General features: G+C 37.0%; 2 protein-coding genes across 5 annotated transcripts in view; one reads left to right on the forward strand and one right to left on the reverse strand.

Annotated features, from left to right (window-relative positions):
• The window catches only part of LOC128211363 (uncharacterized), a 102,915-nt gene extending 79,921 nt beyond the window's left edge, over positions 1-22,994 (forward strand). For 2 of the 4 annotated variants that reach the window (XM_052916080.1, XM_052916081.1), the window contains exons 2-9: positions 14,068-14,190; positions 14,698-15,068; positions 15,378-15,524; positions 16,433-16,669; positions 17,838-17,992; positions 19,236-19,348; positions 19,508-20,353; positions 20,565-22,994. In XM_052916080.1, the coding sequence (XP_052772040.1) occupies positions 14,109-14,190; positions 14,698-15,068; positions 15,378-15,524; positions 16,433-16,669; positions 17,838-17,992; positions 19,236-19,348; positions 19,508-20,353; positions 20,565-21,193 (2,580 nt within the window). In that variant the 5' untranslated portion in view covers positions 14,068-14,108 and the 3' untranslated portion in view covers positions 21,194-22,994. Of the gene's footprint in view, positions 1-9,604; positions 9,728-14,067; positions 14,191-14,240; positions 14,571-14,697; positions 15,069-15,377; positions 15,525-16,432; positions 16,670-17,837; positions 17,993-19,235; positions 19,349-19,507; positions 20,354-20,564 lie in introns of those variants that run through there. The other 2 variants (XM_052916079.1, XM_052916082.1) reach the window with 2 other exon arrangements.
• On the reverse strand, positions 1,000-9,643 carry LOC128211367 (uncharacterized). Its single transcript, XM_052916086.1, has 6 exons — positions 9,534-9,643; positions 9,244-9,287; positions 7,010-7,133; positions 6,118-6,301; positions 5,672-5,875; positions 1,000-3,294 (listed from the first exon to the last, which is right to left on the reverse strand). The coding sequence occupies exons 3-6, from the start codon at positions 7,118-7,120 to the stop codon at positions 1,553-1,555; spliced, it is 2,241 nt and encodes a 746-aa protein (XP_052772046.1). The 5' UTR covers positions 7,121-7,133; positions 9,244-9,287; positions 9,534-9,643; the 3' UTR covers positions 1,000-1,552.
• Positions 22,995-26,612: the final 3,618 nt, after the last annotated feature.

The raw sequence follows: 26,612 nt of genomic DNA on the forward strand, positions 1-26,612 counted from the left end.
CATGCCTGTGCAAAGCAATATACCCCTCTTCTTCGAAGGGGGGCATAATTAATGGTTACAAACTATACCGTTATTAAAATGACCGTTCAGAAAGACTAGTCAAATGATTCATATCTATATTCAGCTGTCTTCACAGTGAAGTTATTAAAAATAAGTTATAAATTTAATATACTAAGTATTAGGTCCATATCTGCCTTAATATGGCTGTTTTCGGTTCAATAAACCACACGATGACTAGAAATGGATTTTACGATGGAATTGTCAGGAACTGCTAACTATATTAAGCTAATATTTGACATGAAGCATCAACTATTGGAATTATAATTCAAGATTTTTTCATCTGTGTTTCTGCTGTCAGTTGTTTCATTGTCTTTATTTGAACTTACAGAGAAGTAACTTTTAACTGTGAAACCAGAAGCCACATGATGTTACCATACAACTAGGGTACATATTAGCCATGCCCCGATCGTAAACACATAAATAGTCTTCGAAACTCCTTTTTTTCAACAACCAGATTAAGGTGCTGATCTTAGATATATTAGTGAAACATAGTGCATTAAAAGTTAGCAAGTCTTTTGCAAATGGTCAAGCCTTAGACATGTGACAGCGCGGCTTTACAGAGCAGTTTAAACACTAAATTGATCAATTTAAAATGCATGTGGTAGGGGATAATTGTTTGTTTTTCTCAGTAAGATATCGATTATATTTCATCGAGTGAGCACCAAAATTAATATTTTTACTTAACTTATATATATTGGTTTCTATAGTTTTACATATTAACTTTATTTATTCCCTATGAAGTTAAAACTATTATCAATGCCCATGTTTGTCTCAGAAAAGGTACCTAGAATATGTATGCTCTTTTCATTAGCATTCTCGAAAACATCATTCTCTCTCGATAATTTTCTTTAAATGGTGGGAATAAATTACATTTATCATGACTTTGTTATTAGAGGGAAGATGAGACTAATGCACGTCCATGTATCTACAGAACAGTGACACATTCTTTCCATTTAATCATACACAGAATGTGATAATAACTATTAACAGCATGCATAGTATAAATATAATCATGAACTAGTTGTAAGTAAACAATAATTTATGAATATATCATGAATTACCAATAAATGCATTTGCTTATCATTCAAATTTACAAATATTGCCATGAAGATCATACGCCAAAAGAAAACTTATCCTTCGTAAAATAAATAAAGGAATCGCATTTCAGACAGTGAAGACTACATTATCTATTATCTTCCGCCATCCATTTACATGTAAGTTGTCTTTTTGCCTAGCTTATCTTTTAACCAATCAATGTACCTATCACATACTGCTGATTTAACAATATCTATGCACGACAAAATTGGAAAATACTGTCATCCCATTGGACAAAATATAATTTTGAGCACTAAAGATGAATATGAATCGGCTCTCTCTATCTTAAACTATAAAGAGTATTATTATAGCGCGTTGGTGATTTGGCGACAACTTGACAACAATGAGCAACAAATGTGAGGCACACTATCAAGAAAAAGTGGTGTTAATCTTATTTCTACAACATTTTTTCCCGCATGTATGATATCCATGACACAGCACCACTAGCATAACTGTTAAAAGACTCTTTACTGATGGTAAATACTGAATCATGACCTTTATACTCAGCTGAGTCCAGATCTTGACTTTCGCGAAAACCAGGCAAATCTTTATTCTTTCCCTTCTCCCGTATACTGTTTAGTTCCGTATCGCTCTGAACATGTTTGGGGACGTGAATATATTTGTCCTCTAAGGAATGATCTATGTAATTTTCACAGCTATATTTTCTTCGAGTCTCTGCTTTTGTGTTAGTGTTTTCTTTGGCATTATTGTTACTCGGCACCGCTTCGTTAACTTCATTTTTTCTGAATGTTTCACTGTTTAATTTCTGGACATCTTCCTTTTTGACGGACGATAAAGAACCTGGGCCAATTCCAGTTGTAGATGTTGATGGAAATATTTCAGAATGCATATGTTCAATGTTATTGTCGTTTGTTATCTTTTCTTCAAATACCCGAATTCTTTCCATTCGAAGTTCGTCTGAAGGTGACTTTGGGTGACTAACCCTTGTCTGAACAATCTGGATATTTTCCATAACGGCAGAAATTTCTTTTTCGTACAAACGCTTAGATTCGCACCACTCTTCTTTTTGGTTCGAAGGTGTTTCACATGATAAATTGGGTGCAGCTAAACTTGTTCCGCTATCAAACGAGGCTGTCAGAGATTGTCTCATTTCAGTGCTGTTGTTGTCTTTCAACATTAACATTCTCTGTTCTTCATTATCTCTATTGGCTGTTTCCTCGATTTGTTGATTAACTTTATCAATACTCTCAAACGGGGCCATTTTTGGATTGAATCTATATTCACTTGGTTTGAGCTCTTTGTCATTCTGCTCAGTGACACCTGGTTTTAACTTCGTTTTTTCCGTACCTTTCATGCCATCATTTGTTTCATTATTGATTTCCTTAATATTATTATCAGAATCGGAGTCTTCGGCAACAATATTATTACATATAGTACTGTCAATATTCAGATCATTTTCAGCTTCATGGTTAGAGTCATGAATTGAAGTCTTTTTAGTCGTAGACCTCCCCGATGCAGTTTCTGAACGGTCAGAATTTGTCAATTTAGGTCTTTGAGACATCGACCAAGTCGGTTTGGGTAAGATGTTTGTTGATTGACCGTTAGATACCGAATTTGATTGCTGAAACTGCTCAGATAACGACAGCTTCGGTCCTCCATCAAAGCCCGGCGATCCAATGTTTGGTTCTGTTGTCCTACCTGCTGAATAAGGGGACTTTGCATTTACATTTTCCGCAGTTTCCATGTCATTAGTTGGTACCGCTTCGTATGTAGATGGCAGTTTTTGTTCCCCAACATACATTTTCCTTTCAACATCATTCCGATTAAGAACTTCATTTCTTGCATATTCATGCCCTGGTCGCGTGGTTTCTTCCCTTCTATAAATTGTTCTACCGTCATTACTGTGATTTGTGACTTGTACAGTACTGCCAGTTGGAGCAGTATTTTGGCCATTATCATTACCAGCTTGCTGTTCAACGATATGAAAGGGGGACTGTACGCCAGTCTTTTGTTCTATTTCAGACACAATGTCCAATCTTTGTATTGCCTGAAGTGCCTGGTATATGGTACGGAGCTTAAACTCGGGAGCCTGGGAATGCTTTAACTTAAGGATATCCAAAGTAATGCTGCTTCCATCTGCTTTAGATTTAAGTTCCTCATATTCTTCATTAGTGAGATCTGAAATAAAAACAAAAACATTCGAAATGAATATTTCTAAATATATACTTTTTTCATTTCGTAGCAAAACAGCTAGATTAAACGAAGCATTTATACGCAAGAGATTATTGCCTGTATATTCATTTAGTGTTAAGTATGAACTAAAATGAAAGCAGACTGTTACTAAAAGCCACGTTTGCCTGATCTTAAGTAGATTCTGTTGTAAATACACTTAAATGTAAGTAATGTTTTCCAACAAATGCCGCTAAGCAAAGTTTGCCAGTCTCATGTTGTCTGTCTCATGTTGTCAGTCTCATGTTGTCAGTCTCATGTTGCATATCTCATGTTGTCTGTCTCATGTCGACTGAATCATTTTGTCTGTCTCATGTTGCAAATCTCATGTCGACTGAATCATATTTGTCTGATCATGTTGTCTGTCTCATGTTGTCAGTCTCATGTTGTCAGTCTCATGTTGCATGGCTCATGTTGCATATCTCATGGTGCATGTCTCATGTTGTCTGCCTCGTGTTGCATGTCCCATGTCTCATGTTGTCTGCCTCATGTTGCGTGTCACATGTTCTCTGTCTTATGTTGGATGTCTCATGTTGCCTGTCTCATATTGCCCGTATGGTGTTGTATGTTTCATGTTGTCTGTCTCATATTCCATGTCTTATGTTGTATGGCTCATGTTGCCTGTCTCATGTTGTCTGTATAATAATCGTGTTGTATGTCTCATGTTGCATGTCTCATGTTGTTTGTGTCATATTCCATGTCTCATGTGTTCTGTCTCATGTTTTATGTCTTAAATTCCATGTCTCATGTGTTCTGTCTCATGTTTTATGTCTCAAATTTCATGTCTCATGTTGCATGTCGCATGTCTCATGTTTCATGTCTCATATTGTCTGTCTCACGTTGTCCGTCTCGTGTATGTCTCATCTTGTCTGTCTCCTACTGTCTATCTTATGTTGTCTGTCTCGTGTTGTCCGTCTCGTGATTGGCCGTCTCATGTTTAATGTTGTCTGTATCATGTTCTCTTCCTCATGTTGCATGTCCCATGTTGTCTGGCTCATGTTGTCTGTCTCATGTTGCATGCCTCATGTTGTTTGTATCGTGTTGTATGTCTCATGTTGCATGTCTCATATTGTCTGTATCGTGTTGTATGTCTCATGTTGCATGTCTCATGTTGTTTGTGTCATATTCCATGTTTCATGTTTTATGTCTCAAATTCCAGGTCTCATGTTGCATGCCGCATGTTGTCTGTCTCATGTTTCATGTCTCATATTGTCTGTCTCACGTTGTCTGTCTCGTGTATGTCTCATCTTGTCTGTCTCCTATTGTCTATCTTATGTTGTCTGTCTCGTGTTTTCCGTCTCGTGATTGGCTGTCTCATGTTTAATGTTGTCTGTATCATGTTCTCTGCCTCATGTTTCATGTTGCATGTCCCATGTTGTCTGGCTCATGTTGTCTGTCTCATGTTTCATGTCTCATGTTGTCTGTCTCACGTTGTCTGTCTCATGTTGTCTGTCTCGTGTTAAAAGCATCATGTTGTCTTATAATTCACGTTGTCTGTCTCATGTTGTCTGTCTCACGATGTATGTATCATGTTGTCTGTCTCATGTTGCATGTCACAGTCTGTCTCATGTTGCATGTCCCATGTTGTCAGTCTCATGTTGCATGTCTCATGTTTCATGGTGCATGTCTCATGTTTCCTGTCCCATGTTTTATGTCTCATATTGTCTGTCTCATGTTGTCTGTCTGTCTCATGTTGCATGCCTCATGGTCTATTTCTGTCTCATGTTGCTTGTCTTATGTTGTCTGTCTCAAATTGCTTGTCTGTCTCACGTTTTCTGTCTCATCTTGTGTCTCATGTTTTGTCTGTCTCATGTTGTGTTCCACTTTGTCTGTCTCATGTTGCATGTCTCATGATGTCTGTCTCACGTTGTCTGTCTCATGTTGCATGTCTCATGATGTCTGTCTCACGTTGTCTGTCTCATGTTGCATGTCTCATGATGTCTGTCTCACGTTGTCTGTCTCACGTTGTCTGTCTCACGTTGTCTGTCTCATGGTATCTGCCTCAAATTGCTTGTCTCATGTTGTCGGTCTCATGTCGTCTGTCTCATGTTCTCTGCCTCAAATTGCTTGTCTCTTGTTGTCTGTCTCATGTTACATGTCTTATGTTACATGTCTCATGTTCCATGTCTCATGTTGTTCTCACGTTTAGTCTTTTGCTTCTGCTGAATTGTTTAGTCACACTAAACAACATAATACTTGCTCGAAGACTTCGAAGGGCGACACTTTCTGGCGTAGTCTGGCTAAAATTAAAGTCAGCGTAAATTCATTTGCAAAAGTGCTGGAAGTTTTGCAAGACGATGTATGAAATAACACATCTGACACTTACCGAAGTGTTCAGCAAGATCTTCGACCGTGTGTGTGTTTCTGTCCATCTTCTTTAACGAGTTAGTGACCCGTACCGGTAGTTGATTCCACAATGTTTCCAGGGTGATGGAGGGCCGGGTATTGGGGGTCGGGCCTATGTCGCCGGTGGCACTAGCTGGCATAACAGCAGGAGGACTAGTTGCAGACTTAGATGAAGTGGCTTCATCTGTAGAAACACAACGTCATATTATAAAGCACTTACAACCTTCTTTTGCATTGACTTTCTTTAAATAAATATAAAATGGTGTTGAATGCTACTGAGAAAATTAACCAAACTAATTATAGTAACAAAACTTGTTTTCGTCAATCGATGCATGTTTACAGCAAAGATCAAGTACTTAATTAAGTGAATAAATTTGGCAATACAAAAATGTATATAAGATTTTAGACAATTAATTAAACTCGTACCAACATCCATATAGACATGAAGGGGGTCTAGTTTGTCCGCGAGGGAGCCATTGTTGTTTTTCCTTAAGGCTAACACGATCTCTTTAAATCCATGTGGCCTCCGAATCAAAGCACTGTGGAGCTTCTGAGCGGCTAGAGAACTTGAACCGTGATATGGAGCAATCTGCGAGTTCACTACTTCTTCCTATTTAAAAAAAACCAACAAATGCGTGAACGATATACGCTGGCTCATTTATAAATGTTTATTATATGCTTTTTGGTGGGTTATAGATATTTAAAAATGAAATAACAAGTAGTAGTTCACTGTTTCAACAATGAAAATATCAATTTGATATGGTTAAGTGTTGAAATTTTAGCCCGCTCTCACGTCCCAAATAAAACGTCAACGCGCACAGGATTGGGACACAGTTTCAACGACGTCATTTCGGAAATAACGATTTGATCTGAATATAGTTCATCGCGTGAACACCATAATACGTAAATATTTCATTCCTGGCTAGGCGGCTCGTAAAACTTAGTTTTGGGGGCTCACTTGGCGAAATATATGGTGGTCTTTCACTGAAACTAAAACTAACCCCTTATATAGTCCGCCTTTTGAACACAAAGCGTAACTACTCCACTGTGGCTATAAGGCCACTCGTGAAATATAAAGTTTGCGACTTCGTGAAATATATTGCGACCTTACAATGAAGCAATAAATTATTCTCTATATATTAAATGTTCACTCTAAAAATCGAACAGCCGATATCCTGCGAAATTAAGATTTCTTCAATTACATAAATCAGTTCCTATTGTTGTGCAACATCATGGTGATAAAACACACTTTCATAAAAAACAGCCCCCCAGTATTTTCAGTATTAGCTTTTAATATATATAATAATATGTCACTCACTTTTGTTGATTCAGACAGACATTGTAAATCATTAACAAGCGTCTTGGGATCGACTGCCCGGCAAAACTCGGGAAGAATCTTCAGAAACGTGTCCTTGTCCCCTTTCTCCATAACTAATAAGCCTCTGAAACAAATACATCATGTGTTAAGTAGAAAGTATTGACTTAGATAAAACCTAATCACTGCTTAGACACATACGCCGTTTGAGTAACTACTCGACTTTGGAAAAGTAGTTACGTTGCTCTAGCTAATCCGGCACATAAACGTAACGTCAAATACTTGTTTGCATTTAAATTTATAAGGTTTTCGTTTGACTAGATCATTACATTTCTTGACACCGTAAACGGTCACTATGGCCTTACTAAGTTTCCCTTTTAGAGGTTTATGTGCGTTTTTATGCGTTGGAGCATTTTAAACCCATAACGAGATAGTGTGGCTCCAAAGATTGCCCAACATGTACCGGTACATTACGTTGAAAAAGTAAAAACAACTCGAGCTGAGACACAAGTAGTCTAAAATAATAGACGTGTTATACGGGATTATTCAAATCCCCTAAAAAGAAGGATTTGCCATATCAGAAATCGTAAAAATATCGACGCATAATTATTTGGACTATGACACGAGTGACCATATTCTTAGTTGAAAAGGGGACATAACACCGTCAAAAATTGGTTGTTTGTACCAAAGTCAGCCCTGACCTGTATTTTACTGAGTTAAACATGTGAACCAAACTCTGTCTAAATCCGTTTGCTCTTTCAATAGTTCTTATCAGTACACTGTAAAAAATAACAGACCAACCGACGGAAACCTCACACCAATAAACCCCCGCCCCTCCAAAAAACAAACAAAAATGCCACCCTATCTGTTAATGTTTCAGAGATTATTAGCGAATCGGATAATGATGATAGAAATGAGGAAATATTTATTAACATGCAGGCGCGTATCGTCCAGCAGCCATAAATGACCCATACATGTAGAAGGGTGAATGTAATGAAATCAATTGATATGTTTTGTTTATTTAAGATTTAAATAGATTTTTCCACATTGCCACAATTATTAACAAATCTACGCGTCGCCTTTTTAATGCACTCGACTTAGTCAATTGTAACCACGGCCCTCCCAGGTCCGGGGGTATACCAGGGATAGCCGGTGAAATGGGACGCGTTTTACCTTCCAGATGGCCCCGCAGTGTCGGGTGAATGCGGTGGTTTTGGCTTCGCGCCAAATATAGCGGGGACATGGGCCTTATCTAGGGTCCCTGAGGTGCGGGGTCATTTGGCGGGATTTTACCAGCAGTTCGTCACCGCAGGTTGGGGATTTTACCCGGGCTTGGCTGGACAGAAAGTCAAAGTGTCCGCTATTCTCCGGACCGCGAGGCCGTGGTTATAATGCTGCATAACATGAGTACATACGATGTGTAGAGCTGCTCAATAATATTATCGGTTATTACGGTGGCATTATAATGGCATTGATTTTATCGGATGATGTCAGGATGATCAATATCATTGTTACATGTATAATCAACTTCATTCGCTCTTCGCTCTCAATGAAACCATTTTTTTTTAAAAAACACACATTATTTTCAAGGATATAAACCCCACTGCCCGTCAAAATGGTCTTGCGTACACATCATAAACATCCTTGCTACATGTACGCCACTGAACAGGCGCGTAGCTGACTGTGCGCAAATACGCAGTTGCGTAATGAATTTTTGACAGGTCGAAGTTTTTTTTATACCAAAACCCCCGAATTTGAAATAAAAACCAAAGGGTGAAGGGGTGAAGGGGTTAATATGCTGTCCATCAACGATCTGCGTAATCCCAAATTGGCCATAGCTACGCGCCTGTAAGACTGCTGACAAAAGATCAGATCGCTGTTATTCATAATTACGTTCGAAAATTGATGTTTTATGCCGTAAATCTCATTCATAAAAAAAATCGAACGTTAAAAAGTTCGATCTGATATTATGTCACCAGTATCATATCACTGGTTTTTAAATAATTCGGCAAAATTGGTTCAATCAAAGACAAAAAATATAAAAAAAGGGTATCAAAATGGTCAATCTGTGAGAGTGCAGCTTAAAATGAAAGTTTTATATACCGCACTTATCATGTACTGTAGTGATTATCTTGCAGTGCAAAGATAAGTCCCGCGTATGCATATTGAAACACCTAAGTACACAAACATGTAAACAAAGTGTTGATGTGACTACGATTTTATCAAAGGTTACCTACTGTTAAACGGTTGTTTGAGAGGGCAGTAGAACCTTGACCAAAATCTGAAAGAAAAACATAAATAACTAGGAATAAATTTATTGATTTTATCGATAATCTTAATTTAAATTCTTCACTGTACTAAGTGACTTAGTTGGGCAAGTACCTCTACTGTACATGTACATGTATCATACTTAAAAAAAAAACATACTTCCTAATACAAGATAGAATACAACATCTTTATATTAATCATAGTAATGAACAGCTAAATCAATTCATAACATACTTAACTCAATGTAAACACATCTTACCTCACTCAGTTACTGTGTAGTTGGCTGGCGAATGCGGAATTTCCTGATTATTTGTAGGCAGATGGAAAACCAGTGCGAAACAGAAAGTAAGAAGCGCCACCTGTAATGTTACGACAAACACAAAACGTTCCGAAGTAAGCTTATTAGGCAAAATCGAAAGTAGAAAGTCAAACTGGAAATTTTAACTGCTTAAGGTAAATCAGTTTTAAAACTTCTTTTAACATGTATACTAGGTCTACTTGTTATACTTTTCTAGAATACATACTTTCAGTGCAGTAAAGTCGTGTAATAGTCTTTATAATAATAGATATATAAATGAAAAGTCAAGAAGGGCTATCCACTCCCACTCACAGGGATTTCTCTTTATTTTGTTCACCCTATTATAAATATATATTATTTGCTAATCAATAGGTTATATATATCTAGGGTAAAAACATGGAGAAAACCCCTGTGCTGCCACCTCCCACAGGAATTCGACTTGGTCCTGTGTAGGTTGAAAACATGTTAAATTCTAATTTTCTTGTTTATTTTTCCATTTAAAATCAATGCACTTTTTGGGCAAACTTTTACCCATCATTATGACACACCTGTGTTTCTGCGATAAGGGAATTGAGGTTATCTTATTGTCTAATTGACATGCTGCGGTTGTGATACATGTACATGTATTACACTAGCGGATCTAGCGGGGGAGGGGACGCACCTAGTCCACCTAAATGGCCATCAACCAGTTTTGACAATTTTTAGACTATGGCAGACAGGGATACACATGAAATGTCAAAATAATAAAAAAGTATCCCTGATCGCTCATTATTGTAGCTAGGGACGCACCTGGCGCCCCCTAAGGGAATTGAGGTTATCTTATTGTCTAATTGTCATGCTGCGGTTGTATACATGTATTACACTAGGCGCCCCCTAAGGGAATTGAGGTTATCTTATTGTCTAATTGTCATGCTGCGGTTGTATACATGTATTACACTAGGCGCCCCCTAAGGGAATTGAGGTTATCTGGTAATGATAGATGTATTACACTAGGCGCCCCCTAAGGGAATTGAGGTTATGTTATTGTCTAATTGACATGCTGCGGTAATGATACATGTATTACACTAGGCGCCCCCTAAGGGAATTGAGGTTATCTGGTAATGATAGATGTATTATACTAGGCGCCCCTTAAGGGAATTGAGGTTATCTTGTTGTCTAATTGTCATGCTGGGGTAATGATACATGTATTACACTAGGCGCCCCCTAAGGGAATTGAGGTTATCTGGTAATGATACATGTATTACACTAGGCGCCCCCTAAGGGAATTGAGGTTATCTTGTTGTCTAATTGTCATGCTGGGGTAATGATACATGTATTACACTAGGCGCCCCCTAAGGGAATTGAGGTTATCTTATTGTCTAATTGACATGCTGCGGTAATGATACATGTATTACACTAGGCGCCCCCTAAGGGAATTGAGGTTATCTGGTAATGATAGATGTATTATACTAGGCGCCCCTTAAGGGAATTGAGGTTATCTTGTTGTCTAATTGTCATGCTGCGGTAATGATACATGTATTACACTAGGCGCCCCCGAAGGGAATTGAGCATATCTTGTTGTCTAATTGACATGCTGCGGTAATGATACATGTATTACACTAGGCGCCCCCTAAGGGAATTGAGGTTATCTTATTGTCTTATTGTCATGCTGTAGTTACCGGGTATGGTACATGCAGTACACTTGTGGATCCCCCCCTGTCATGCTGAGGTTATGACACACCTGCCCCCCCCCCCCTCCATTGTCCAAAAATACTTTTTATTTCAATTTATGAGTAAAATGAAATAAAATACTCCCAAAATGCACAACTTTGGACTAAAAGGTGTTAAAATTTATTGTACCCCCAAACCCCCCTCGTAACACTTTAAACAGAAAAAAATGGCTGTTCTAAAGGAAAGGGCGAAAGTCAAAAGCTTATGCCCCCATAAAGTCAAATTCTGGATCAGCCTCTTTACAAGTACATGTATGAAATGATTATTCTTAGGTTACTGACTGAGTTAACAGTTTGTTTTATACTTGCCAGTGGTTTATAGAGATTTATCTGTGAAATATTGAAACAAGTAATATCTGCACACTTATCACTAAAATTAAAGCGGAGTACTTCAGAACAGTTTACTTTTTGAAATTGAAGAAAAAATTCTTAGTTTAATGGTTGTTTCAACAAGGATACCAGCACATTTCTTAATTACAATTTAATGAGTTCTGTTTTTACTAGAAATATGTGAATTGGCTTTGTAAACCATTTTTATTTATATATATTTTTGTGTGGAATGGGGCGGGGGGCGGTGTTAGTCCAAATGATTGTTCACACAAATTGTTTTGTCCATTCATTCCTATTTGGGTACCGCATTAAAGGGACTTGCTCATGTTTTGTAAAAATAACTTTTTATCAAGATATAAAGTGTGGCATTAGTGATTACTATTAGGAGTGATAAAACTAAGATAATGGCTGGAACCCTTCAACAAATGTTGATGTATGCTTAAATATTGTCTATGAAATCCACGACTTTGAATAACGTTCAACTTTATCTTTTTTAATCTTTAACTACTTACAAAATACTATTAATGCATTTATGGAAAATATAAATTACTGATAAAGAGATTTTAACCATGTATTAAATAACTGAAAACGCTAAAATATTAAATGATTGGTGAGTGTTAAAAGATTTACTGAGACTTTTTTCTCATTAGGTAGAAATACTGTGTTTTCTTCACCTTTCTTTCAAATTAATCTTGGTATACTTTATAAGAACCATTGTTTTCGACATTTAATCATCCTTTTTGGTACATCAAAGCAATTGTATTATTTGTGAAAAATCTTATTTGGGAGAAAGAGTGCATCTTCCAAGAATTATTATCTCTATAAAGGGCTTTAAAGCTCATAAAACATATTACCAACGCTTGTAAGTCCCCCCCCCCCCACACACACACACAAACACAGACATAATGTAAAAATGTTACTGGAAAGATAATTATCTGTTTATTTAATCTGTTAATTTGTGCATGATTATACAATCAATCCAAATCATTGACAGCCACACATATAAGCCTTGATAGTTATTTACACATTTCTCAAGTTTCAAGTTTATTTAACATCATCCATGTCATAAGTACATGACAAAAAACCATGAGTACATTTACAATACAACATAATGGGGCATTACAAAATATATTGGACATAATAATACAGATTTTCTAAATATGAATATTTTTTTATGTTATTGAAACTTTAATATCAAACATATATGAATATATGTGGAGGAGAACATAGTGTTACATTCTTATACTAATTTTGTTAACAATACACTTGAGGAATTTACATAATTTTATGAATTTTATATCATCATTGGTATTGATATTCATATTTTCTTTAAATTTCAAAACATTAGGATATCGGTATAATTGTCTGTCAATAAATCTTATTCTATATTCGGCAAAACAGCTACATTCTAATAAATAATGAATTTCATCACCAATACTGTTTTTATCTCGATGTAATTGTACATCATCTAACTTCCTTATTTAGTTTTTCATTACATGTACTTGTTATTCCCTCAAGGGTTGGCACGGAGAATGGGAGGTCTTGTTTACCAGATTATGGTATAGAAATAACATGTTCAGCATGATCAAAGTCTTGAACTTTGACGAACAACCAGTTATTTTACTTTTCAGCAATGCAAAACTACTTTACTGGGGCGTAATTGAAAACCCGAATTTCATGTTTTGTTTAAATAGTAATAGTAGTGTAAATTCGAGTTGTCTCCCATTGTGACCAGTGAATTAGTGAGGCTGAGTCTATAAACAAATTTAAATCATAGGTTCGACCCAGTTGATTGAATCTTCTACAATTTATGGATACTGAATCTAATATCTAAGAATCGTTAAACACTTATGTTTGGAATCTGGCCCTTCAACAAGAAACTGAAGGAATTTCGTTATATAAAGCAAGCTCTGCAATCGGAGGCTTTAGGGCGATAGAAAGGTCGTCAGAGCGGTTATAACGGCAATCGAAGGCTGTACGGCGATAGAGCGGTGTGGTGCTAATCACGCCTTCCCCTACCCCCCCCCCCCCCCCCCCACACACACACATTGATAGGTCGTCAAAGCGGTCCCAACGACAATCGAAGGCTGTACATCGATAGACCTGTGAAGAGTTAATCTCAACCCCACCTTCCTATATCTGCACCACTATGTTGTACTTACAAAATTGTTATATCATAATAGTTATTTACATTTTATTGCGAACATTTCGATTTCCGCCTTAGCAGATTGTTTGCTTAATTGCTATTTATACTTAATTAACATTGTCATATCACGTACATTAAATTGTATGCTGTTTTGTGTGGATGCCTTACCCATGTTACTGCATAAAGTGTCAGAAGAGATTCAATAAAGTTTACTTGACTAAACCTTGCATTCTAAGGCTGTACGACGTTACAGAAATACAAAGAATATCTATGTTAATTATCCTATATTTTCACCGTCTCTTTTCTACAGTACTGAGATAGGCTGAAGGCTGACGTGAGTGAAGCCCGAAAATGTCCGGCAACTTGAGGGTGTACGGGGACGTGGATGAGGAGGCAGAAGAGACACCGGTCGTTGGGGACGGCGGAAAAGCTGGTAAGTTGGCCTGTCTGAACTAGGATGACTTTTGGGCACGGGTATTTAATAGTGCCACACGACACTTCAGAAAGTTAAGCTTGCAGTTATATTTCAATAAATTGCTAAATAGATATTGGTTTTGATTGTAATTGATTCAGTGCTGCAAAATGAGTACCTGTCGAATCATTTTCACACTTAAACTTTTTTTACAATGATTTAGAAATAAGCAAATGCAACATAATATATATATATATGAATCACTCTCCTTGGCACGGTGTTACGCGAGAGTGTGGCATTATGTTGTGGGAGAAACCGGAGTACCCGTAGGAAACCTACTTGTCCAACTTGGTGACCACAATCCAAACTCACATGCCGGGAAACTAACCTTGGTCGCCTAGGTGAGAAGCGAATGCGCTAACTGCTGCACTTTAGCCGGACAACCGAATTATTTTAAAGTAACACGTTTTGAACCATTGCAGCCTTGTAGTAACTCTTACAGTGTTGATTTTCCCCGATTGTTTTCAGAAACAGTAAAAGTTTATGAGCCAGAAAAGACACAGGTCATCGAAAAGTTCTTCACAGACCAATTGCTTAAAATAAACAATGTAGGTCTTATAACAAGAGATCCGGAAATAGGCAAACAGGGAAAGTTCATTATCAAATGCGTTCCATCAAAAAGGGAACGGCTTACCCCACTTCTAGACAAACTTGATCGGGAAATAGAATCATTTCAATACGAGGATGTTTCTATGACCGAGAACTTCAGTTTGCTAGCGGACTACATCAGGAAGGAGGAGCAGTCAAAGAGCCCGGTGCTGTACCTGCCAGATGCAGCCAATCATAATGTTAGGGTTTACTACAGGGAAGACGACAGACACATTGTTATTAAGTTGAGGGTATGTGTCCCAGTAAAGTGTATAAAGGCAGTATATGAACTTACTATACCTGTACCCAGAATTAGGGCATTTTTATGCTACCAAAATCCACATAGCCAGAACATACCTGATCTTTGTCAGTCTATTAGCCAAAAATGCGATTAGTGGTTCCATCAGTAGTTTTCTTTGATAATATACGTAGTTTTGTCTGCACCTTATAAAACAGCTTGCATGAAAACCTAAATAACACTGATGTCATTAACATAATCCAAAGTTCATTGTTCCTTTTGTTTCAAACTGACCCAATGTCTTTATTCTTATGCTGATCAGAGGGAGCTAGGTATCATACCTAAACAAGGATCTCGTAGGAGGAGAACGCAGACACAGCAAGAGGAACAGGAGATGAATGTGTATCATGACAATTCAAACGTGCGGCCACAAGGTGACCCGAGACGCAATTTTGACGACGCCATGAAAGTAAGACTTGGGGTAATTTGGGGATATGAAGGTTTTCTATGCACAGTTATGTTACTATTTTGGATGTCCGGGAAACACATACTATTTGGTGTAATTCGAAATTTTGATATGAAGACAAATATAAAAAGAATACGGAACCAATTTATTGCCAACTTTAATAATTGGCTTTGAAATATAGCAAAACAAAATAGCGTCGATTTCATTTAAATAAAGAACAAAAAAACCCACCTACTCTGTCTGAAGTGTATTTTCGACAATTTCCTTTGAAATGATACCATATGGGGTCACCTGGCATCCACATTTTGCATTATTGTCAAAGGCTGTTGAAATGAAGAGCTAATTTGTACAACGGATCCCTTCAATAACTGTAGCCTCAAGGATAATCTCATTGACAATACAGCATCTGTAGGTCCATTTCTACGGCACCCATACCTTATGCCCCTTACAAAAGGCATTACAACCATGGTTTGATAAAGGTGAGATACAAACTTGGGAATCTAGGTTCTGTTCCTACCCTTTATCACCAAAAAATGCAATGGAATGTTCGCATACGTATTCATGACGTTTATATTCTTCTTCTTCTTCTTCTTCTTCTTCTTCTTCTTCTTCTCTTCTTCTCTTCTTCTTCTTCTTCTTCTTCTTCTTCTTCTTCTTCTTCTTCTTCTTCTTCTTCTTCTTCTATTATAGATTGTTTTTAAAGGATTGAAATAGCCCTGGCTGTTTCATGTAAACTTTGACAATTTAAAGGCAATAGATCTTTGAGATGCATATGCCCTAATGTCCAATGTTGGTATTATTTCGTTGTGTTAAGGTTTACTATTTAATAAGGTATTAATTTAAAGGACACAGTACAACATGTCTTTATAAGAGGTATTTCTTCTAACTTGATATTCGTTTCATTTTACAAGTTTGGTAGCAAAGCATCAGGAAATGTCGACGATGACGATGATTGTCAATATGAGGAAATGGACTGGGAAACAAGCGGCTCGGAACACAAGTTGCCCAGTGGAAAATATTCTTTTGAGAAGAAGTTTAAAAGTGGATTCAAGTTTAAGGTGTATAATGAATCGATTCTTCGTCTCAAGGTGGACGTCATCGTGAATGCGGCCAATGACTGTATGATGCACGGAGGAGGTGTAGCCAGGGTAACCATCGAGTCTTTGCTCCTTTATCTATTTGGCTTATTTAAGGAATACATTTCGTGGTTGATGTCATTATCGGGGTATGAACGCAGCTGGGCTAGTTAAAAGATGTGGAGTCCAAAAGACTCCTTTGGACTCCACGCGTACTTTAACCAGCCCAACTGCAATCATATCCCCGATAATGACATCAATCACGCATTCCATTACTTATATTTACACCAATAGTTCATTATTTATTTCCAGATTTTTTATTAAAAAATACTTTATTTCAATGAAGAAAACCTTTCAATCATTCTTCCTCACCCATTCTATAAATAGAACGACCCGACCGTAACCGGAAACAGTTTGGCATATGACGTCATAACAACGCGAGAAAAAGTGAACAACTTCATAGATGATTTTCAACGTAGAATTGAAACGCTAGTGACAACAATATTATAGCAAATCATAAATCAATACTTTTCAACATGTTCATCTATTTTTTTCGTGGCCTGCTGACACAATAAAAACAATAACAAGATAAACAATTTTTAATGCACATGCATATTTATACGCAATCATTCGCCATCTGAGCATATCCGAAGATGTTGCGTTCATTAAATGATGGTCGCAATTGCGGAAAGTCCGTTAATTTAAGGAATGGAAGTTTTGTGTTCTATGTCTTTGGCGTTGCCCATTGCCACTAAACCGGGTTTATGTTTAAACTTTTTGCTACTGAGCATGTTTCTGTAGCTTTTTGCATATATATTGACATGAAATACATCATATTAGAAACAGTGTATCTTTGAGCTACGTTAATATGCTGTATGTTTTATGCATGTCGGACGATGAAAAAAGCCTCAAGGTGGCTTATACAGAAGGACGCATTTATCAAACCCTGCAAACAGTCATTATGGCCGATAGTAATGGTGATGATGTCTGTCTTCTCTCTAGTATCATGTTATAGATCACAAATTGCATTCGTTTTCAATGTTGTAATTCGTTCTAGAATAATACATGGTTGACCATGGGTTTTGGTTGATAATTGCCCCAGTGGGAAGATTAATTGACCGGGAGCTTTTGCCTGAGGCTTATTTTTTCATTGGGGCAATTATCAACTAAAAGCCATTCTTAACCATCTAATATTAAAGAGTAATCTATTGTTGTGATACGCTATAACCTTTCCTTACAGGTAATATCAGACGGTGCTGGTCGACAACTTGACATGGAAAGTCGTGCCTATGTTGACAAACATGGTGATTTAAATGTTACCGAGAATATAGTAACATCTGCTGGCAAGCTTCGATACAAAAGTGTTATACACGCAGTAGGACCACAGTGGCACATGTAAGGATGATACACATGGGGTATGGTAATACACAAGGGGGTATATAGATTTGCACTTATCCGTCCGTGCGTGCGTACGTCCTAGCGTGATTCCGTACTTAAGTATTATTATTACTATTGTAACATTTGTCGCTCAAAACTTAGTATTACACATAAAGTCAAGACACCGTGGTAGAATGTTATTTAGGTGCTGAATGTTTTCGAGTGGGGTTTCGTTTCCCGCTGCATTTAGTAAACCAGAGTAATTAGCAAAAAATGGTATTTCTGGACTTGTGTCGCTCAAAACCTATTACGTAGAGTCATGAAACCTTAGGGGAATGCTTATTGTGTGATGAAGTTGTGTAACTGGGGTTTCGTTTCCCGCCGCACTTAATAAAACCAGAGTTATGACCCTTGAATTTGCAAACAAAATGGCATTTCTGGACTTGCGTCGCTCAAAACTCAAAAACGATTTCACCAAGAAACCTTGGTTGAATGTTATTTAGGGGATGGTGTTATGTGCCTAGGATTTCGTTTTTAAGTTGCACCTAATAAAACCAGAGTTTTGGCCCTTGGATAAGCAACAAATGACATTTCTGGAAGAGTGTCGCTCATAACTCATGAATCATGAGTCATAAAAGCTCAATGGGATGTTGTTTGGGTGGTGAAGTTGTGCACCTTGTAGGCCGCTGCACATAGTATATTTAGAGTATCCATCGAATATGCATGTTTGGGCTTGTGTCGTTCAAAACTACAAATTATTTCACCTAGAGTCATATAACCTTTGGAGAATGTTGTTCGGGCAATGGATGTGTGCACCTGGGGTTTTTGTTTCCTGCTGCACCTAGTACAACCAGAGATTTGGCCCCTGAATAAGCAAAAAGGCATTTTGGGGCTTGATGAACTTGTATCGCTTATAACTTATTATTAGTCATACACTAGATATCATTCAGGAAGGTATCTGATGTTATTAAGTTGAGGAACTCATGAATTTGATTCAATTTAATGAAGAATAGACACAATTATGGCATCCGTGTGCTATGGAGGCATTTCTAGTTATTCCTATGTGGGACCACAGTGGCACATGCATGGGTAATTACTAATAACAATTATGCCTCAACTGTTTATTCAATCGTTGAATTGTGTATGTCGGTAATTTTTTCTAAAAGCATGGAGTGAACAACTTTAGGGTAATTTAGAAAATTCTGTGTAATTATGATAAAAATTGACATTTTTTATAATGTATATCTTGGTGAATTAACAGGTATGATGATAAAGTGGAGTGTCTAGACGTTCTTCACGAAACCATCATGAAGGTGTTCGAGACTTGCGAGAGAGATGGAATTAAAAGTGTAGCGATACCAGCTATAAGTGCAGGTAAACTACAGTATTCTGCTGTTGTTGTTGTTGTTATTGTTGTGTTTTGATTTCAGATAGTTTATTTATATGCTAGCATAGTAAATTTACAAGACTGTCAAAGGTTTGCTTTGTTAATGTATTAAATTATATACTAAACAAATATCGTTACCTTTTCAGGAATATTTGGTGTCCCCAAGCAGTTGTGCTCTGACATGTATGTCAAGGCGATTGTAGATTTCGACACAATGTTCTCAAAAGGTCAATACAAGTATCCGACTGAAGTTCACTTTGTCGACATTGACAACGAAATTCTAAAACTTGTAAAAGAGTCGGTGCAAAAATGGGAAAAAGACCCGGGGTCGATAGATCAGAGAAAGACTATACCCATGTACTTGAAGGACAACCCGATGTCTGCTGGTCGAGCCTGGAGAAGAGGCAGACATCGTCCTCCTCAGCAAGGTTCTGGGCAAGCGGGCTTGTCAGGCGGAGCGAATTTTACAGGCACTCGTGGTGCATCATGGCCGAATGATGGCAATAAACCACTAGCTTTTGAAGACTTGGGCATAACATGTGAAGTTAAGAAGCTCCAACCTGAAACGTTTCGTTGGGGTGAAACAGCAAATGTTTACAATATCAATTCAGATATGACTGTAAAAATATTCAAAGGGGATATTGACAAGATTACTGGCATGGATGTTGTTGTTTGTGGAATAGGAAAGGATTTGGAGCCCAAGGGATTTATTGCTGATGCTCTTAAAACAAAAGGCGGTCAAGCATATAAGGACAGTCTGGGGGCTGCTATCAAAGCCAAGAAAAAGAAATTCTTAAAGCCAGATGTTGGATCCGTTGTGAAATGTAAGGCGGGTAACCTTAAAGTCAGGAATGTTTTTCATGTGATTTTGGAAAAGCTGAAAGATGCCAACCATGACGAACTAAAACATTACAAAACATGTGTTGTCAAGGTGTTGGAAAAGTCTAGAAAAGAGGGATTGAAGAAAATTGCTATGCCAATGTTTGCCACAGGTAAATTCAAACACATTTTTTTAACCTTTTGTAACTTCACAAGGTGCAGTAGTTTTTATACATAATCCCCATATTTACAAAGCTTTCATTTTCTGATTCGTTTCATTCCCATTGCACATATAATTGACCCAAATGATCTGTATACAACCTGTATGAAATGATAATATGTATATATAATTATATACAATTTCATTAAGTCGTTATTCTTTAGGTCTTATTCAAACAAATGAGGAAAAGCTGAAGAAATGCTGCATCGCAGTTTTACAAGCATTTGACAAGTTCTGTGATGAGAATGCTGGAAAGAGCTTGAAAATTACAGAAATCCATTTAATTAATAACGATGAGACTGTTCGTAAAGCACTGATGGGAGTGTTTGATACAGCGACTAAAAGATATGGCCACCACGCAAAACGACAGAATAGCTATGATGGTTCAGGAGGCAACAGGTCTCAGCGCGATCAAACGCATATCAGTGAAACTCGGAAACGTGATGGTAGTTACGAGAATGGCGCCAGAAGTATGGAAGATAGCACCAACAGAAGATATAGCAAGGGTAAAACGTATTCCAGTCAAGATGGCAATGAAAGTCGGAAAACGAGTATTATTAATAGGGAAAAGGACTCCGAAAATAAACCCAAACGACAGTTTGAAAAGCAACCATTACCGCGTAAATTAGCGGGCCCTTCTGTTCAAAGTGCTAGTACTGGAGGCGATAATGAGAATACGTATGATTACGTATACACGACCACACCAAAGAGAGAGGAAGAACACAAGCCACCTAAACCTACCCCAGAAGACCAACCACCCAAGAAAGGAAATTTACTGATATTTGATGACTAGGATGGACATTGTTTTTTAACAGGGTTGCGTTTATGTACAGCAACACGGAACTTACCGAGAACCTTCGAATAAAAAGATCATACTTAATTGCATAGCGTTATATTGACGCACCGCCTGCATGTTTTAGCTGCCGGAAGACAAGGGTTTATATATGTATGTCATGTATTACTTATATTTTTATGGACATCTCTGTTTTCTGTTTACGTGTTTAGTATATGACAAAATTTTAAACGCAATTAACGATTTTGGTGATTTTGTTTGATTTGATTTATGGTCTAGATGAATAGTATTAAATATTTATTATTTGCCCTATTTTCTAAACATCTAGGTATAATACCTCCTCAAAGCAAAGACGGACGGTGGCGATTGTTATGTAGGAGTGAGCTTTTCGGTATGTTAATCGGTCGGTTTTGTCCGCATGGGGTACCTATGAAAGGGTCAACGGATTTAGATAGCTTTTAGAACAATTTTCACTGATTAATGACGGATGTATGGCGCCCTTTTATCATAGAATTTGCCAAAAATACGGTGCCCGGACAATGACTCTTGAAGGGGATGACCGATTAAAATGATTTTTGGACACACGTTTAATGCTATGATTTATTTTAAAATTTGTACTCAATCAAAGCACTTTAGCTGGTAAAGGAGTAAAGGCATTACATACATTGTTAATAAATGTTAAACCTTTTGTTTTTAAGCCAAGTACGGCGTGTCAGTTGTTTTATCCATTGGTTGTTTCAATATTAAATTACGGATGTGATATATGGGGATTAAGTCAGAATAAGGAAACAGAACGTATACATCTGATATTCAGTGATACTGTGTTACATGCCAAATTTATCATCTATACCAGTTGTGTTTGGCGAGCTTGGATGATACCCATTATATATTAATTTATATGCTAGTATTATTAAATGTTGGTGTAAAATATTATAATCTTATAATTGTATTGTACATACACTATATGAAAATATGTTGATATTGCTCGAAGAAAAGGAATTGAGCATCTGATGGTAAGAATTTGTTAAGACATTGCAGCTTTCTTACATATTTGGAATAATGCAAGTAATGTAAACTTGAAATATTTCTATGTTGTATTCAAACAAAGGCTGTTAGTTCAGTTCAGGCAAGTATGGTATACCTCAATAGATTATCCATGTTTTGTATGTGGACAATGAGTTTAAAAGTGAATTTGTGTTCTCATTATACTTGGATAAAGTTCCGAAAACTTACTGCATTGCATTCACTAAGCTATCCTCGAACCTTTTACACATTGAAACTAGTAGATACCCTCTTATGTGATGCTCTGATGAGTAAGAAGGTGAATATTATTGTGTATTTAATTGTAAAACTATATATTAGGAAAAACTATCTTAAGTAATCGTATTATCTTACAGCAAGTGTTATGAAATACATAGAATTATTGCAAAAAATGAACACTAATGTACTTGTACGCTTATGAAAATATATAAATGAAGCTTTAATTATTCGTTCGGAAAATGACAATAATGTATTGTAATTATGAACGATAGCAATCATGTGTTTGAAATAAGTACTTAATGCAACTCCAACCTCGCATTACTTGTGTTAACGCTTTACTTACATGAAAGAATTATGCTTCTTTTCGTATGATAAGGTTACTCTATTACCTGGTTTTCATTATCACTCATGTAGTTATTATTTATTTTTAAATACCTATATATACTATTAGTTGTGATCACCAATAATGTTAATCATTTAAACAATGTAACAAGAAACAGTGTATGTTGACGTTAATTAATAAATATGTTTGAATCATGAATCTATGCAATGCAGGTGAAATTTGACTGAAATTACAAACCACCCACTTTTGAGGGAGTAATGGCCCCTTTTCAACTTCAGAATTTGCCAATAATACCGTGTCCGAACAATAACACAAGAAAGGGCTGGCGGATTTAAATAATATTTGGTACACGTGATGAATTACATAAAATACTAGTGAAGTTTCACTTTGGTTACTTTTGTTACAACTCGCTTTTCACGAAGTTATGTCCCTTTTTATCTTAAACTTTCCAGTACGAAAACGGTGTCCGGACAGCTAATCTTGAAAGGATTGGCGGACTATTTGTGATGCATACGTTGAACACCATACAATACGGGTCAATCTTGACTTTGTTAATGGCCCTTTTCAATTGAGATTTTCCCAAAATGTCGAGTCCAGACTACAACTTACGACCGGTCAAATCAACATTGTTTGAAACAAGGGATCTCTACCAAGGTTTTTGCTAAAGGGCTATGGAAGGGTGCTGCCACCTGTCCTTTTTCAGTAGCTACATCCCGCTATCATGGAGACCAGCATGAGGTCCCATATCTGCCTTGATGGAATGAAATGCTCAAGACTGTCCACTTTCTTTTTGTTTAAATTGTATCAAGATTATAAATACATCCACACTTAACATATCTGGCAGTTGAAATCTAATATTACTTCAATTTAACACAATTTCTATCTTTTCCCGGCAAATTCAGAACGATTCAGAACAATGTGCCCTTTTTGGACGGTGCCCCTCATGGCCCGTCCTAAGTAGGCACATCAGCCGAGCAAACTACAAGCCAAAGAACGCCAGTGCGCTCAGTAAATAGTTCTCATCATTGTTTTGAATACACAGCTGATTTAAAGTGGCTGTTACATAGTTTTTTTCTAAAATGTCTGGGCGAATAGTGAGAGAAGTGGGTCATGTATAATTTATTGCCAATTGGTACTGAAATCAAATTTTTATATTGATAAATCATTTCGCCAATATTGACTACTACATGGAAATAGTTCCACTACATTACTACAAAAATGCATTCGGAACTCCTCGGCCATTTTACTGTATCGATAAAAATAAATCCGTAAATGTTTCGAACTGAATACTGAAGTACATTGTTGCTAAACATAATTAATTCAATACTTTGAACTATCGAAATATTTTAAAATATATATCATGCTGTAGATTCTTTAAGTAGAATCATCAAAATATGATGTGTTAATGGCATGACCCAAAATGACCCGGTTTATCCAAGATGGCGGATGAATCAAAACATGTCCGTGGAATTTCCGATGTTAAATTGGATTTAAGGCATCACACTCGAGTTTTACAATGGATTGTTAGTGCTAAAAAGGAGAATTAAAAATAAATAATTGAATAACATCATCACCTTGTGGTCAAATTGGCTGAATTTAACGCAATACAATTAATGACTGATATACATCTGGTGAAAGGTCACCCACGACTAAAAGTAAGTTGCAGTAAAACACGGGAATACAAACAGTGAAAATCAAAAAAACAATGACGTCGTTTTGCTTCGTGCCAATAATTGTTGCAAATATTGATGTGAAAAATAATGATAATATAAATAACTCGAAACAACTTGCATCTGCGTCACAGTTGTCATCTTTCTGCATAAAACATACATTACAGTACAGTAGGTACTTCAGATTTTCTTTAAAATGCACCAGTCAATTGTAACCACGGCCAACCCAGGTCCGGGGATATACGGGGAATAGCCGGTGAAATGGGTCGTGTTTATGCTTGTCAGGTGGCCCCACATTGCCTAGTCCAACTACACATTGCCGGTGGTTTTGTCTGTTTTAAATACAGCGGGTAATTGGCCTTGCCTAGAGTCCCCGGGGTGCAGGGACTTTGGTGGGGATTTTACCAACTGTTCGTCTCCGCATGGCATGGAATCTAGACGGTGTTGGCTGTACTGAAAGTCCAAGTCCCCGCTATTCCCAAGATCTGGGGGTGGGGGTGGGGGGCGGGGGGCATGGTTACAATTGACTGACCAGTGCATAATTTGGTTCCCTTTATGCCATTTTGATCTGATTCCTACCATAGTAAAATATTTTCTTCAACTGTAACAACACTTCTATATTAAACATTGCATTGCAAAATAGGAACACGAAAGTTTCACATAATTTATCTTAAGCCAATATCATTGTTTAATCACACAAGTGTGTATAATTACACAAGTGTTTCATTAAACACTTAAATTCCGATCAGATTCTGTCAACATAGCATTGCCAGTTTGGACCTATCTAGCTGATGCGCGTCATCTTGAAGCTCAATATACATCAAGTCGAAAATTATAGATGTGTTCACTATGTGACGTGCCATATCAAAAATGGTAAAAAATCATTCAATGTACAATTATTTGAACTAACTTGAAATGTCATTCTTAGCTAGGAGAAAAAGTTGGATGTGGACATGAAGACTCGCCAAAACAAAATTTGTCCAAGACTCTGAAGTTGCTGTTTATTTGGACTAGTCAAGTATTAAACTTTTCAACAAGATAAAGTTACTATAAATGATCCTGGCATTAGGACATGGAGCTAGCCTGTCTGTATTATCTGGATGGTGCTAAGCCCCTGGTGAGCCTTAAATGCCTTGATTTGAAATCTGCCACTTATTATTCTCTATCATTGTCTACACATTTTTTAGGTAAGAGTAAAATACAGTATCTTCTTGTATGTTAAAATTAACAATGGTAAAAGATAATGCATAACTTAATTGTGCATGCTGGGGATATCGATATTGTATACATGCATATAGCTTTACGGATATTTACAGTGTTTAAATAGCTCAAAAGGGTCTTACTTAATGAAAAAAAAATCAAAATACTAGAATGTAGACAGGATTTTGACATTTTTTGGCAATTAATTGAATTCAAGGGTGTAGCCAGGCTGTACTAATTGTGAGAGGCTATGGGATGGGGAATCCCTGTAACCGTAGGAGGTTAGGGGGGGGGGCTGCTCCTCACGGATTTTTTTTAAGTGATTTTTAAGGCTGTGTTAGCTATCTAGCACAGAGAAACAATGCTTTCTATAGCTGATCTACCCTTTAAGGTTTTATTCTGATGTCAAAACATAACCCTCGACTTTGATGCCATGATTGACCTTTTTTTTTCATTTTTCAAATTGATGTTACGCATGTGCGTAAGTGTGTAACGCTGGCTACGCCCCTGAAATTGTTCTGTTGCAATTTTGGGCAAATCATTCTCATTGGTATGCCTATAAAGCATCAAACATGTATGTCTAAAAAAGATCAATAAAAACAAGCCATATTACTGAAATGTTCAAGGCTAACAGATCCCTTCAGAGAAAATCATGCATAACCCTTTTATCTACATATATTCTCCCTCCTAACAGAGACCTGGTATGTTAATTTGCATATTTAATCCAGGACATCCACATACTATGAATGCATTCCCCCTTTGGCAGAATGTTACATTACCCTTATTTGTTATTTCAATTTATTTCTGAAGACAGCATGAACTTTTATAGAAAAGGAGTGTCAGTAATTTAGTCTGACAGTCTGTGATTTTTTATTTCAATCAGAAGGAAATTTTGCAATTTTAACATAGCCATGTTTTGACATGCTTGCACAGTGTGTGAATTGTG

Source organism: Mya arenaria, chromosome 12 (assembly GCF_026914265.1).
Source record: "Mya arenaria isolate MELC-2E11 chromosome 12, ASM2691426v1".
Lineage (NCBI taxonomy): Eukaryota > Metazoa > Mollusca > Bivalvia > Myida > Myidae > Mya > Mya arenaria.